Below are 17,209 nucleotides of genomic sequence, written 5' to 3'. Positions count from 1 at the left end.
AAATATGTTTTGATGAATACACCTTAGAAAAAACAACAAATGTCAAAGAACAAGCCAAGATTAAATATTGTTTATATTCTTTAGCTTCAGTAGAAATATTGTATTTGAATTATTTTATCTGTAGTTTTCCCCAATTTCCTATCAATGGTACAATTTTCTATATATAGAAAGGATATAAATAAAACAAAATAACTAGTATTCCATGTGTTGTGATTGTTAGTACATTTGTCATTGTGGTCATCATAAAATTGAAGTTGCATTCTGTATTTTGATAATCTTATAAATAGTTTTTTGAACTACAATGTGTATTTTTAACTTTTACATTACTTTGAATATGTTTCTTTATGAAATCTACAAAGCCAAGTATAACATTTTATTACTTTTCAGCCTGTTTGGGATTCCAATAAGCACTCAAAGTCAAGATATGGAAATACATAACTGTGAGTTTAATATGTTTTATAAATTTATTTTTCAATCTTGCTCTTGCAGTAAACCAATATTATATTGCTTTGAAAATCATTGTTTGTTACATTATACCGAGAAAGGCAACACCAGCAATATCAATTTTATTTACCATGAAGCTCACAGTGAACTCAAACATGGTTAACAATGACCTGGCCTCACCTGCTCTGATTAAAAACTATTCCTAAAGGGCATCCAATTTTGTACAAAAAACAATGCTAAGTTTTAATCAAGGAAAATGTTGATAAATTAGCCTGACACCTAATTTTAACACCTTATTACTATTCTGAAAAATATGGCAGTTTTGACAATTGTCATGGATTTTTCAAATTCATAAGGATTGACTTAAACTAGGATATATCATAATTTAAAGGATGGAAGGACCACAGTGATATGGCCGCAAATTTGCGGTGGGATATATGTTCCCCATAGGAGTTTATGGCACCCGGGCTCGGTATGGTGAGCACAACGAGTGCTCACCATACCGTGCCTTGGCCACAAAAAAGATAGAGCTTGCTCTATCTTCGGCCGTAAGAACTTCTACTCTTCTCCTTCTCTCCAGCTCGCCTGACGGGCATAAGTAGCCAGGCGGGCATATGTCCATGGGAATGCAGACTAAGTATGCAACAGAAAAATGAATCAAATAATTCCCTTTTACTAATAGTATTAAAAACTGGAAATCAAATACTGTCATTTAGAAATGCATTTTTGATTTAAGATCACAGTTAAATAATTTAATCCAGAAAAGTTTCACCGCATACACTAACTATACTAATGTACAGGACAATCCATCACTTTTCATGCACCAAAATAATCTAAACTTTGTTATTAACTGTTGCTTCAACTGGGAATTTTTGTTATTATGAAATATTAGTCTAACTGATTTATTCCATTTTTTATCTTCATGGTAAATGAAAAGGCACACTGCAATGCCTTATGGGCAAATTATTATAATGCACTACAGAATCCTACAATTTCCAAAGCAATATTAAGGTTGTTACAAATACATTTTTCTGATGGCTCATTTCAGATTTCCTGTCTCTGTTACATATAAACAATGCTTCATCTATATCAGGTTCACTTTGACATTTCATGCACCAAGTAGAAGAAATGGGCCAACTGAGACAACTTATAAAATAATATAATTACAACTTTGTTCATTTTTAATTTTGTTATATTGGCCTGGCACCTGAGAAGCAATGTGCTATAGTAGAAGTGTTAGATTCTTTTTGTATGTAGTAAACATTTATATACTAACTGGCACAGAGGAAACGGAGCTTGCTCTTGATTCCCGTGTTTTCAAACTTGGCATGGTGATTGTACAGCAAGATACTCCTACTGTTGCCTCTGGTAATTCATCTTCCTCAGTCCATTCATTAAGATCAGGGTTGTAGGCTTGAATGCATTTTTTATATTTCTTTTCCACTTCATTCCAGCCACCCGCCAAGTAGATTTTTCCATTTAGTGTAGAAGCACCTGCAGTGCTCACTCCAATTTGCAAAGGAGCAACATAGCTCCATTGACCGGTGTGAGGATTAAAGCATTCAACTGGGAGGACATCAACTCTTTCACCACGACCACCAAGTTGACTACCACCCATGACGTACACTCTGTCACCAAGTGTAACAGAGCAATGCCATCCTCTTGGTGTGCTTAAGCTGGCCTTATCTTGCCAATCATCATTACATGGGTCATACATACAAACAGAGCGAGAGTATGCATTATTTATGTATCCACCAATCACCAAGATCTTACCATCAATAACTGAGCTAGAATGGCAGCACCTTGCAACCTCCAATGGGGCTTTGATCTGCCACTGGTTGGTTGAAGGCACATAACACTCAACTGAAGCTAGACAGCCTTCAGAATTTCGACCACCAATCGCAAAGAGGAGACCATTAAAGACATTCAAGCTAAAGTGTGTACGCTTCTGGCTCATGTTTGCAAGGTGAATCCATGTGTTGAAACGTGGGTCATACCTAAAAATACAAAATGGAATAAAGGTATTTAAGTGGATAAATAATCATAAAGAATAAGTCTTCCAAATACCATTGGTATGTTTAATGTAAAAAAAAACATAAAAAACACTACCAAAGCCAAGAATTGTTTCTTTGCATATAACTAACTGTCAGGTTATATAGTTAAAGGAAACCTACCACTTAAAAGTGGTAGTTTTTACACACATATACATGGCACCAGCTCAGGGTGAGCTGGTGCCGGAGCATATTTTTATTAGTAGAATAAAGCTCCTATCGCCAATTTATAAGTTATAAGCCTGTTTCCCCATGCTAAGTTGCGCAGGCGCGCGTGTGCCGGCATGGTGTGCCGTGCCCTAGTGTAGTGCGCCGAGTTAATATAACTTATAAATCGGCAATATGGGCTTTATTCTAATAATAAAAATATGCTCCGGCACCAGCTCACCCTGAGCTGGTGCCATGTATATGTGTGTAAAGCTACCACTTTTACGTGGTAGGTTTCCTTTAAGATTACTTTTTTTATAAATGGGAGAACTATCTGTCTATTTATTTATGTATACATATATCTATCAATCCACACACATTCAGCTTCTTTGACATGCCGTAGAATAAGCAGTAGAGATTTTTAGCTTTATCTTCGGGACACAACAAACAAGCTCTACAGCCCTGTATTTCATATGCATTTTGATTGTTTTACTTGATAGAATATACAATTACCTGCAGAAATTGCTGACTGCATGCTTCGCTTGGTTCCTGGCATCATTCTGGTCTTCACCACCAGCAATGTAAAGGAATCCATCCATCACTGTGACACACTGATTAAAACTCTTGGCTGGCAGCTCAGCAAGCCTTTTCCATTCACTATCAGGATCCCTGTACAAGATCTCCCGACTAAGAGATTTTTCTGTCAATGCTGGCCGGCCTCCAACAGTTACAAGGACCCTTTTTCCTCCACGTATTTTTGTTCTTCTTGATTGTAAAGTGTTTTGATGGTATGGAAGCAGATGATAATTCATGGCTTCAACCAGAAGCCTATGGCAATCTGTATCCTGCATCATTCTTGGCACTGATTGGACGTAGTTAACCAAGTCTTGTGCTGAGATAGTGCCAAATCTAATATTGCTTAATAGGCCGGAGGCATACTTTATTCTCTTTTCATCATGATCTAACCATTTCATTGCAATCTGAAAGGCAACAATTTCAGATGGCAACCGCAACTCGTCGTCTATTAGAAGTTCATTTATTTGATCAAATGTTAACTTTAAGAACTGATCAGTTTCAGAGAACTCGATAAAGTTGTCCCTGATGAATTTCTGTGCAGCCTCTTTTGTACTTTTAAGCCCATAAGTTTCTGCAATATTTGCCACATACATGCAGTTTTCAACATTGATTTCTTGCATTAAAAAGTCACAGCACATATTTACAAGGGTGTTTATCTGAAGGGAGATGGCTGAGGATATGGTACTACCGATTGTGTACAGAGACAAAGTAATTTTACCAGTATAGGCATAGGTTATTACTGTAGCTAGACCTAGAGGGGATACATCATTTAGATCAACTCGCTGAGTGGTAGGATCCTTCTTAAGAATGTTGTAGAAGTATTCACTACAAGATGCCATCACAACCTTGTGGACCATGAATGATTTTGTTTTGGTGCCAATGGTGAGGTCACACAGGAAACTGTCTTGTCTCATTCTGCTTAACCCCTCCATGAGATTGGATCCATAGGTTGCGTCAGAAACCTCTGTGGAAATGTAATTAAAGCCATTTCCTCCATCAATTAGGCCACTAAGCCCATTGAGTTTACTAAGAGGACTGTCTTCAACAATGATTGTCATCTCATTGATGTCTGATTTGCCTTTCTTGACATTCTTCTTTTTTGGTGCCATGACTGCTATACAGGAATCACAGCCGAGACCTTTCTGTAAAATAGGAATGACAGTCATTTATTATTAAACATAAATAATGAAAATAAATTATTAGATGGTCATATATTAATTTTTATTTTTGTATAATTGACTAAACTAGAAATACTATTTCAAAGGCTTTTAAATGTCATAATTGCTAAAAAAAAAGAGGTGGTATTCTGGAGAGGTTACACTGTGTGTGTATGTGTGTGTGTGTGTATCACACACACAGACATATGGTACACATACTGTGATGCTGCCATGTGTTCATCTTTTTATTCCTATGTAGGATAAGATATTCCTAAATACATTATTCTGAACAAATGGCATGCTTGCTGTATAACTACTTCATAACTGCTGTTTCTCCACAGATTAAATTTATATATAGTCTAGCTATGTCTTAATATCTAATTTCAAAAATTTCTATCTTTCATAACATGTAATGTAAAAAGTTATGCTAAATTCAATAGCTGACAGGTGTTAGGTATGTCCTCAAGGGGGACCAGTCAGTAAATTGTAGAGGAGCTAAATTCAGGATAATTGAAGCTCAGAGACACAGGGTTGTTCTCAGGATAGAACTCAAACTTTATTAAGCATACACCGTCTTATATACCCAAAAGAAGGGAGGTTACTTGCTAAGCGGCCTTACAATCATTGGACAGCGTCATAGAACCATTGGATAATTTCATAGTCATTGGTCAGTCTCACCCTAGCTACCATTAATAGTTAGCAGGTCACAATGAAATAAAACAACATATTGCTTATTTGATTACAAGGTAATATTAATGAAGGCATATTAAAATGTGAAAAATCCCTTATTGATTATTTAATTAAAAGCCAGGTACGAGGTAGTATAAGCTACCTTTAATCCTTATACCAACTGGGGTGAAATATAGTCATATTTTTCAATATAAATTTCCCTCTAAGTTTTCTTCTGTAGAGCTATGGAGTTGTGCACAAAACACATTTGTAAGGCGTTTATGCCTGCAGCTTCAGCATGAGGTGCAAAAGGCTCAATCTCAGCTGTCCATAGCCATATAACATTACCATTTATATGTCACTGCAGGGAATGCACAGGGCACATGAAATCCACATATAACCCATAGCTGTGTTATGAGGTCAGCATATATATGAACAGCAGGAGATTAAATTTAACTACACACTCCTTAAAATATCTGTGTATTTTATGTTCAGTAAAAAGGAGAAGAACTAGTCCCATAGCCCTTTCAAATACAGACAGTATACACTCACCGGCCACTTTATTAGGTACACCTGTCCAACTGCTCGTTAACACTTCATTTCTAATCAGCCAATCACATGGCGGCAACTCAGTGCATTTAGGCATGTAGACATGGTCAAGACAATCTCCTTCAGTTCAAACCAAGCATCAGTATGGGGAAGAAAGGTGATTTGAGTGCCTTTGAACGTGGCATGGTTGTTGTTGCCAGAAGGGCTGGTCTGAGTATTTCAGAAACTGCTGATCTACTGGGATTTTCACGCACAACCATCTCTAGGGTTTACAGAGAATGGTCCGAAAAAGAAAAAACATCCAGTGAGCGGCAGTTCTGTGGGCGGAAATGCCTCGTTAATGCCAGAGGTCAGAGGAGAATGGGCAGACTGATTCGAGCTGATAGAAAGGCAACAGTGACTCAAATCGCCACCCGTTATAACCAAGGTAGGCAGAAGAGCATCTCTGAACGCACAGTATGTTGAACTTTGAGGCAGATGGGCTACAGCAGCAGAAGACCACACCGGGTGCCACTCCTTTCAGCTAAGAACAGGAAACTGAGGCTACAATTTGCACAAGATCATCAAAATTGGACAGTAGAAGATTGGAAAAACGTTGCTTGGTCTGATGAGTCTCGATTTCTGCTGCGACTTTCGGATGGTAGGGTCAGACTTTGGCATCAACAACATGAAAGCATGGATCCATCCTGCCTTGTATCAACGGTTCAGGCTGGTGGTGGTGGTGTCATGGTGTGGGGAATATTTTCTTGGCACTCTTTGGGCCCCTTGGTACCAATTGAGCATCGTTGCAACGCCACAGCCTACCTGAGTATTGTTGCTGACCATGTCCATCCCTTTATGACCACAATGTACCCAACATCTGATGGCTACTTTCAGCAGGATAATGCACCATGTCATAAAGCTGGAATCATCTCAGACTGGTTTCTTGAACATGACAATGAGTTCACTGTACTCAAATGGCCTCCACAGTCACCAGATCTCAATCCAATAGAGCATCTTTGGGATGTGGTGGAACGGGAGATTCCCATCATGGATGTGCAGCCGACAAATCTGCGGCAACTGTGTGATGCCATCATGTCAATATGGACCAAAATCTCTGAGGAATGCTTTCAGCACCTTGTTGAATCCATGCCACGAAGAATTGAGGCAGTTCTGAAGGCAAAAGGGGGTCCAACCCGTTACTAGCATGGTGTACCTAATAAAGTGGCCGGTGAGTGTATGTGACTGCAATGGTTTAATGGTTTTTAGCAAGCAGCAATCTCCACTTTTACTGTTACCATCTGGTGCTAATGGATTGGACTAGGGTAGTGCTGAATTCTACCCTGCAACTTTCATATTGAAATCTCTACAACTGCTTTTTGTCATATACACATTTAATGTGGAGCATAAATTTGCTGTGCACATTTTCATTTATCTGAAGCAATTGGGCAGGATATATTAAACCCTTATAAAACTTAGCATTTAATCATCCACTTAAAACATTCACCCATAAAAAGACTGATACAACCAAGCAGTACAAGAAAGGATATAGGGCTATCTCTCATGCCAACAAAACAGCCCTCTATGATGACATCCAATAACCTCTCATCTAGACAGACTGTGGCCATCAATTAACAGTTTGTCCTTTATGAACAAGGTATCTAATACAATGCTACATGCAGGGGACAGTGATACAACAGAAAGATAAAGCAAACTGGCACAGTCTCACCAAATTTTTTGTAGGTTCATCAGTAACAGCAATCTGGGTGTGTAATTTGCATATCCTGGTTGCGGGCACCTGTCTCATCCTGTGCTAGATACTGTAACCCTGAACCTGTATTAAGACTCCTGCTCTGATAAGTACACTACCTTGGCTGTTTATGCAGAGTTGCTAAAATGCCCTATTACTAAATTGTATATGCATCCCTATTCGTTTCATGCATCATAACAGAGGAAAGGTTTTGCAACATGCTCCTAGTGTCTCCATGGTAAAGTAGCAGCGCCAATTAGTCCATTCATAGGTTTCCCCCTGATCCTCCAACACAAAACTACAGCCACAGTGACACTTCTACTTGGATAAGCTAGGAGAGTCTCTAAAGTGTGTAACAGCCTCCACCCATGTGTTTGCTCAGTGGATGATGCACCTGCCATCCTCATTCAATTAGAAGATGGAGGCAGTGTTGTTTAAATCCGGCATGAGGATGTGGGTACACTGTTCCCACACCATGTAGCGCCAGACCACTGTTATAGGGTAGTAGTTTGAGAACCACTACAACTAACTTGACCCAAAGTTTTGCTGAGCCATAGATCCCAATGATAGAAGCTTAGCCTACAAAGTGTGACCTCTTTATTCCCCTAATGAATGCATTCTTATGATGCATGAAACATGTACGCACAATTTAAAAATAAGGCATTTTCATGGCACTGGATGAGATAGGTGCCTGCAATCAGGTTCTACAAAATACACACCGGGATTGCTGTTACTGATGAACCTATGAAGAATTCTAGAGGTTGCTTTATCTGTCTATTGACTGATGTATTATATACCTTGTTCAGAAGTGTTACTGGATGGAAACGGCCATCAGACATGTGATTGGAGGTCATCATAGGGGACTGATTTATTGGCATGAGAGATAGCCCTCTATTCTTTATTGTACTACTTGGATCTACCAGTCTTTAAAGGATGAATCGGCAAATCCGCAGTTATTTGCCAACTGCAATATGTATTAGACTGGAATGAGTCATATCATGAATCCACAATGCACTACCATGTAAGTCAAAATCTTTGTTAAGTCTAAAATAATCTCTCCACTCTCTATCTACCTACCAACAGTTTTTTCTTGAAAAAACTTTGCATTCAGTAAAATTCCAAAGACAGTGGTTGAACCTGCACGTAGTGAGCAAATAATGGAATGATATACTGACTAAACACTCATGTATTATGGACCTAATGGCCTAAATGAACGGTATCTTGTTTGCAATAACATATCATGAGTTCTGGTCAATAGAACCTCTTCTGCCTGTTTTAGAATAGGATCCAGTTATTTTGGCAATGAAAGTCAATTGCAACAGGACAAGAAGTGGTACCTTAAATAAGTAGTAGAAAAAGTGAATGGCACTCCCTCCTTTCTTTGTTGCAAAACAAACAAAAAAGTGGTGAGTGCCATTCACTTTTTCTACTACTGCAAGTCTCATTGGATGTTTATTAATGGAGCACAACCCTTGAAGCCCCCATGTGCTGACCATGTGTTTTTCTTGCATATATGATTACCTTAAATATGGTTGCTCCCTATAGATCAAAGCCGACTACAGAAAAGCCTTATGACATAATTTGGGACAATAGCTAAACCAGGAAATCTCTTATAGAAGAAAAAGACTCCCAATTGCAGACTTTACTGTTTCAGTCATTGTTTTTTGCTAATGCGGTTGAGGGAACAGTTTTTGGCTAGGTTTAAGGCCATAGACAGGGAACAGGGGAAATCTAGTCATGTTACAAATCTTCTTAAACCATTAAGTTATGTGGTATCATAAATGTGAAACCTGGATGGCGGTAGTACAGGGAGTTCTCCACGTGTACTATACCACCGGGGAACAAGCACAAAGAGAAGGCGCAACCCTAGTGCAATATCGTTAAAGTAAATTGGAGAAGATGTATAAGATGATAAAGAAGACTCTCACCTGGTCCCAGGTGAGGGGGAGCTTTGAAATTAAGATGGTGTTGATGGCAGCCTGTCCACCTCGTTGCCTCGTCTCGAGTGGAGCCAGGTGACCACTTCTTGAAGGTGAAGAATATGCGCGATCCCCTTAGGATGAAGAAAGGTCGAGGACTGACGCCAAAGGTATGTGCAGAACGAAGGAAGCCTTTTCAGGTGAGAAAAGGCTTTATTACAGCGACGCGTTTAAGCTCCGTACCGGAGCTTTCATCAGGCTTACGGTACGGAGCTGAAACGCGTCGCTGTAATAAAGCCTTTTCTCACCTGACAAGGCTTCCTTCATTCTGCACATACCTTTGGCACCAGTCCTCGACCTTTCTTCATCCTAACGGGATCGCGCATATTATCATAGAAAGCTTATTAGTAAGCAAAAAATTTAGTTTCAGGGGCCAGTAGGGTTGTTTGTGCCTGTAATTTATTTTTGCAAGCCTCAAACTTCCCAGCACCTACCATAGCCAATTAGGTGCCTATAATTTAAACTACCCACCCCCTTAGTGCCCTCCATGCAATATAATGCAAATATTTGTGGCACCCACATAGTGTTATATCCCTTACTGTGACAATCTCCACTTATAATGCCTCTTTTTCTGTCACCCATCCTTATAATGCCTCTTTTTCTAGAGGCCATCTCCTTATTTTATTCTTATTATCCTATCATTTCCACGCAGTAGCTTTCTTGTATTCTCTATCATGTCTGTGCACTGCTCTAAAGCTGGCAGACGCAATGAGATGAGATAAGAGGACTGCTGTGGGAGAATGAGGAGGAGGGTATATGATATTCTTTCTCAAAGTAGATTGCGGCTTTGTTTTGACATTGTTTGGGCCCAGTGGCTGTGGACCCGTGCTGTAGAGCACCTATTTGTCAATACCACTGCTACATTAAAAAGCTGAGACTTTATTTGCACTGTCGTTCAGATATTGTGCTTTATTTTAAATTACTGACAAATAGTCCATGTGTGTGATACATTTTTATGCAGTCCCATTTAGTTTAAAGGGTTAATCACATCTGTAATGAAAACCTGAATTCCCAATCCAAGAAAAAATAAAGCATGTTATATATTGTTCATGAATTATAGGAAGCACAAGGCTTTGAATCTCTTTCAGGTGAGTAAAAACTTATCAATAGGCCCCTAATGAAAACAAAAGTGGTCTGTATATTAAATATTTCTAAGGATATTTACACTTTTTGTGTTTTATTCTACTTAGTTACCTAAGTGCTAATTTATATATAGTGCTAATTTATTATATCCCACTTAGAAACACTGTTTCTAACTGGGAAAATGCAGCTACATTTTTAGTTTCCTAGTGCAAGTAGACACTGTGGGGCTCATTTACGTTGCTCATTGGGCACCTTTTTGGGGATGACATGTCTTGCAAAGGTATTTAAGAATTGGCACACACAATCCTTTTTTGGCTACTGCACTGCGCTGGCTTCCATCAACACAATTTAGGGGGCATTTCGTCACATGATCCGACTGATTCGGACTGAGCACAGAATTTAACTTTCAAATTGTGTCGCAAGCCCAAACAGTTACATGCACCACTATAAAGATGGTGAAAGGATATCGGGTGTACGAACTTAGTGAATCACGGCACAGTGCATTATCGTCGGACAATGCACCTTCGGTGAACTACAGCGGGAATGTAAGTAAATGTGCCCCTGTATATTATGTGCATTTGATACTGCTTTATCCAAAGAAAAAAACATCCTCAAACCAAGGAGCCCTAAAGCCATTAAAGCTTTTGGGGCCAATTACTTTCCTTGAAGGGGTATATCAAGGGTGTGACAAAAAGTGGTGCTATTTACGATTATCAGGTCACCACTGGGAATAACAGTTTTTATATATTGATAGATTGTTCATGTTTTTATTGTTTATTTATTTTTATTTTAGTACTGGGGAAGGGAGCGTGATATGAACTTTTAGGGGTTTTTTAAAAAAAATATTTATTAGATTTCCTAGGGTACTTTATTCAGAGGTGCCTGATCAAGCCTACCATATACTGCCATGCTACAGTATGTGCATTTTTGCACATGATCTGTTACAATGTGCCAACATCACATTGTAACAGATAAACTTAAATTACAATGCCTGGAGTCTCATACTTACTCCAAGCTCTCATGGCGATGGATTGTTTCTCCTTGATGATTTCACGGTGAGCGACATCCACAGCTAAGAAGGAGGCATCTCTCTGGCTGATACATGTTGCTGCCAGCTCCAGTGTCATGCAAAGGGGTTAACACCTGCGATCGGTGCTCTGCAAACACTAAAGCTGTCAATCTCTGAATCTCCTTTTTTAATTCTCTTGGCTTGTTTGGTATTTTTAATAGCCAGAATATAACAATATTATGCTGAAACCATGAAGAACCTAAATAACCCACCCCATTTTGACGTTCAGGAACATCCTGAAATGACCATATTCACCGCATCCTAAAACATATTTGCAAATAAAATAAAATGTTCCCAAACAAATAGAAATGTCTTAAGCCCCCTATTCATTAAAAAACCATTCAACAGAAAGTGAAATCACCACACAAATACTACATATTTGGTATCAACCCCATCCATAATAATTTTAAATCATTAGAGACCCTGCACGGTGAACACTATAAATAAAGCTAAAAGTAAGCACCAAGGATTACGATTTCTGCCCAACTAAGAAAAACAGGATAAAAGGAAATCGAAAAGTAAAACTCTTCCTTCATAAGCCCTAAAACAACCTAAAAATGTTACGCCTCTCAGAAGATGAAGATTTTTTTCCTCACATAAAGCAAACATAGAAAAGCTATGTAAATGGCATCACAGTAATCACCCTGACCTATAAAATAAAACTAACGTGCTATGACATGCTATACAGTAAACAGCAAACACAAAAAATGATAAAAAATAACAGATTTTGACATGTGTTTTCTCCTTTTATCCAGCATAAATGTGTACATTTTATAGCTAAATAAATGTTTTAATGTCAAAGCGGAAAGGTGATTGGGTTCACATGGGGGTGTTTCCCAGCACTTTTCCCCATTGTGGCAGGTTTTGGGAGCCTTGTTAACTCTTTGGGAGAGTGGAAATATTGAAAATATTTGTGAAAATGCAAATCTGCTCTGGATGGCAGGTCCTTCCATTCGATGCCCAGCTGTGTTCCCATACAGCAGTTACCACCACATATGGGTTATCAGTGTACTTGGGAAAAATTGGGTATCAAACTTTGTGGAGCTTTTTGTCATTTGATTTATTGTGAATGTTTCATTAAAAAATAAATGTATTGTCCAAAAAAATAGCAATTTGTAGATTGCTTCTCCATTTTGTTTTAACCTCTATAAAACACCTAAAGTGTTAACAAACTTTTTAATAGTGGTTTTTCATAAGTTAAGGGGTGTAGTTTCCATTATGGGGAAATGTATGTTTTTTTTCCTATTATTTAGGCCTCTCATAGTCAATTGAAAGTTGAGCAGGTAAAAAAAATGGCACATAAATTGAAAGGCTCTTAATTTGGGTGGTATGACAATCTTCTTGAAAAGTAGAGAATTTGTAATTTTGAAAATGGAGAATCTTTCAAAATGTTTGTCAAATGCAGTTTATTTCATAGCCAAACAAAAAAAAATATAAATTTTGAAACTAATTTGAAGTACAATGGGGCTCATTTACTTACCAGGTCCTGTTGCGATCCCGCGGTGCGTTGTCCAACGCTGATTCAGGTCTGCTGGGATTCACTAAGATCCGTGCGCCCGATATCCACTAGGTGTCACTGCTGCGCTGGAGTCCGCCGGAGTTCACCTTCTTCGTCCCGGTGTATGTGAGTGCTATTCTTGCAACACAATTTTTAAAAAAAATTGTGCCGCATTTCCGAATCCGTCGGATTTCTGTCACGTGAAAGCCTGCGCCGATGGGCCACAATCCGATCACGTGCACCAAAATCCGGGGGCAATTCGCAGCAAATCGGAAATATTCGCGAAAATGCGCGATTCGGACCCTTAGTAAATGAGCCCCATTGTGTCATGAGAAAACAGTCTCAATATCCACCGGATATGTTAAAGCGTTCCAAAGCTATAACCATAGTTTATAGTGACACAGGGAAGATTTGAACAATGGGGCCTTGAGGCCAAAATAGGCTCAGTCCTGAAGGGTTTAATACATATGAGATACTTAGAGGGTTAAATTGATTACCAATGCTATTTTGAATAGTTTGAGGGTTCAGCTTTAAAAATTATATATTTTGCAAGGGTTTCTATTAGGACACTATTATAACGTTACTGCCGCATATAGTGACACACAGATTTGAAAAATCGGGCTTGGTCCTTAATGCGAAAATGAGCTAGCTCCTTAAGGGGTTAAAGTAAAAATTTTATTACACAGCAGATAAATTTGCAGCTTCTACTATACTAACAGAAGCAATGACACAAGTGTGAATAGAGCCAAAGGGGTAAGATCACTGCAGCCTGACAAAATTATTATAATATAGCAGAAATCTATACTAGCTCTTAGATTTTAGACTGTGGCACTCAGGCAGCACATGTTGTTTCAGCAAGCAGTGCACTGGTACACCATGCTTCCGAAGGGGATTGTCCCACAAGAATGCCCCCCTATATGAATGCAGCGGCTGTGCTCATGTGTGATCACCTCTACATGCAGTTTTATCGAACTGCTGAACAAAATGATTTTGGTAGCCTGGTCTCCTATGCCAGTAAATTTGCCCCAGTGTGATGATTGTGAATTACGCATGTGCATTCTTTTAATATTCTAGTCAACAATATTGTATGAAATACCAAAACTATATAACAGCTCAAAATACTCTGTAGCACCATCCATTCAGCAAATAATATTTCTCTATTATACACTATGCTAAATTCACCTTAATGACATGTGATGTACCTGTATGTCACATGTCGGTTAACACTGTATGTAGTGGCTCACGGGCTCATCCCACTCAATACACCATGGGTGTTAGCTGTATTTTGTAGCTGACACGTACGTGTTAACCTCTTAAAATGGTGGCATTTAAGCGATAGCGCTGTTAGGGCTCTGCCATGTTTGATCCGGCTGGTGCCCCTTGTGTTGTCGTCAGAGGGCGCCAGAGAGTTGCTACTACTGCTGTTGCCCAGTTCTGTTACAGATCCAGTAATTTTAAAATATACTGCAATACAATAGTATTACATTATATTGTATCAATATTGTATCAAATCAATGATCAGAACCCAAAGGGTTCAAGTACTCTGGGGGGTATAGAAATTCAGAGAAAAAAAAATAACACAAAAGTTAGCGCCATCATATAATAAATGGAAAAAACAATGGAAAAAACTAAAAGTTCAAACAACCCCTTTCCCTAGAACACAAATAAAAAGAAATAAACATTAACATAAACATGTTAGGTTTCGCTGCTTCCCAAAAAACCCTTCTATTAAAATATAAAAATGGTTATTCCCGGTGGTAAACCCGTAATGGAAAATAGCTGCCAAATATATGAATTGCCCCTTTTTCGTCATTTCTTAACACTTATAAATTTGAATTAAAAGTGATCTAAAGGTCATACAGTCCCCAAATGATAGAAATTAAAACATCAGCTCGTATTTTTTAAAATCTATGAAAACCTAATAAATTCTATTTAAATCTGGTATCCTAGTAATCATGCTGACATAAAAAATTAAGCTAATTTCTCTTAGAGTGCACAGCACAAGCCACAAAAACGAAACCTCCAACAAAATCGGAAAGATGTTTTTTTTGTCAATTTTAACACATTTAGAATTTATTTCTAGCTTCTAAGTGCAATGCATGGGATATGAAATGTCACCACGAGGAAGTACAATTTGTTACACAGAAAATAAGCCCGTAGCCCCAAACACAGATCCGTAGACAAAAAAAATTAAAAAGTTATGGATTTTTGAATTTGGGAAGCAAATGGAAGCATAAAATAGAAAAAAGTCAGCTGCAGTGGATAATATAAAATCCCTTTGGTGCTGTTGGTGTTAATATGTTGTATTTGGATATGATGTATTTGATATGGATACTTATGCACTGTATGTTATTTAAACAGTGTAACTATGACTATGTTTAGGCCTATGCTGTAATATCACCAAGCCTGGTTGTCAGCTGTCATACTGAAAGTATGCTGTTTCAAAGAAGACTACTTGAAAATTATTGAACTATGTATTTGTGCTATGGAACTATTGGGGAGATGTGTCATTTAAATGTTAAAATTATAGTCATAAAATCATACACTTTTAAAACTTTCTGGACATGACTATGTAAATAGCATATCACAAGGCCAGGAGGACTATCCTTTCACACTCTCTAAAACTGTGCCTACTAACTTTGACAGATTATATGGCATAAAAATTATAATTTCCAATTAATAATACTGTATTGAGGTGTATTGTCTTTAAGGAGTTAGCAAGACTCTGTTATGTACAGACTATTATCTCTAATTTCATGCCAAATCTGTGTACCAGCTGCTATATTTTATCCTTACCAACCTCTAAAGCTGTGCTTCAGCCCCCTACTTCACATTCCACTAGCGGCATCTGTTACAAGAGATCAGCGTCAGTTCCAGAAATAGCAGCAAAGAGTGCTCAGATAGAGCACATCCAAAGATAGGTCACTGCTCAAGTCTTCTCAACAGGGACACATTCCATTGGGTCCCTTTGAGTTCACATGCAGATCATAAATCTTATTGTCTCATAACTGGTTGAGGATAATACACACACAGAAATTATATATATATATATATATATATATATATATGTACTAAAAATGTAAAATACAATACAAAACAGACAGATAGGGAGGATACAAAAGAAAAAGTAGCCAAAAACAAACAAACAAACAAACATGTCTAGATATATCCTAACTTTTTAAATGATTAATTAAAATATTTATCTATGATTAAATACAACTCATAACTCAATAGTACACTATTCTTCTCCAGGCCCAGCAATTTAGTTTACAATGTAAGACAAATACCATGGATGGCAATTCTGTATCAGCTATTTTATTAGTCACTGGGATGTTAATATTTAGCTTTTTCTTCTTTTTCAAAATCAATGTGTTATATCAGTCTTAATACTTTAGAAATGTATCTAAATGCTTGCTTAGAGAACATTTCTAGTATAAATAAGTAAGCTAGAAATAAAAATAAAAAATCACAAGAAGCAGAATAAAAGTTTCAGCCCAGCTTACCCTTTTAGGTCAGATGTGGTCTCTAGCTGTGATCTTACTGGAATTAGAAGGAACGTCAAGGCACAGACAGGGCACTCACACTACCACACACTCTGCCACTGATGGCACCTGTCACACGAGTGAAACGTCCCTTAAGCAGTTCCTTTCACATTGAGAAGAGACCAAATTGTGTGCAATTGAGCCTTAAAACAGACTCCACCTCAGCTGTCCATGGCACCACCTCCAGGGAGGGATTCCAGCACCCTGTGACTCCTCTGTTATTGAAACACTTATGAAGTAATGGCACATTATGTTGCACTGTATTTTCGATGCTACAGTAAGTTTTTAGTTTTCAATTTAAAGAAGTTTTAACCAAATAGCGAAAGATGGGACAATATTTACTTTAAATGACACTCAAACTGCTGTGTGTAATAATGACTTCCTATAATTGTATAAAAAATGTAACATATAAGCCAGAGGACACACACGTGATATAAAAACTTGTAGTAATACAGGCCCCTTTGCTGCCCTTGTGTTAGGTTTTGACCAGTGCCCTCAAGCAATTCATCCTATTGTAGTGAAAACTCTTTGCATACTATTCATATACAATCATACACAAATTTCAGGTTAGAGAAGAGTAATCCATCTACCCAAATAGTTGACTTCCAGCCTTATAACTTAAATGGCTTTGAAATCATGTATTTTTGAGTAAATGTTCTCATTAACAAATAAAAATAAATACACCAAGAAGAAGTTGTTAAACTTGAATGAAACTT

At 38.0% G+C, this 17,209-nt stretch overlaps 1 protein-coding gene across 1 annotated transcript; it reads right to left on the bottom strand.

Moving 5' to 3' along the window:
• Positions 1–425: 425 nt before the first annotated feature.
• KLHL31 (kelch like family member 31) lies at positions 426–16,628 on the bottom strand. Its single transcript, XM_072142288.1, has 3 exons — positions 16,455–16,628; positions 3,156–4,360; positions 426–2,441 (listed from the first exon to the last, which is right to left on the bottom strand). Exons 2-3 carry the CDS (start codon positions 4,325–4,327, stop codon positions 1,709–1,711), a joined length of 1,905 nt encoding a protein of 634 aa, XP_071998389.1. The 5' UTR covers positions 4,328–4,360; positions 16,455–16,628; the 3' UTR covers positions 426–1,708.
• Positions 16,629–17,209: the final 581 nt, after the last annotated feature.

Source organism: Engystomops pustulosus, chromosome 3 (assembly GCF_040894005.1).
Source record: "Engystomops pustulosus chromosome 3, aEngPut4.maternal, whole genome shotgun sequence".
Taxonomy (NCBI): domain Eukaryota; kingdom Metazoa; phylum Chordata; class Amphibia; order Anura; family Leptodactylidae; genus Engystomops; species Engystomops pustulosus.
The sequence above is the reverse complement of the archived record's forward strand: the minus strand, read 5'-3'. Positions and strand labels throughout refer to the sequence as shown.

Coding starts and splice junctions, on each gene's coding strand:
- KLHL31 (XM_072142288.1), bottom strand. CDS start 4,327: ATGGCACCAAAAAAGAAGAATGTCAAGAAAGGCAAATCAGACATCAAT. Junction 2,442..3,155: donor GCAGTCAGCAATTTCTGCAG/GTAATTGTATAT, acceptor TTGTATTTTTAG/GTATGACCCACGTTTCAACA.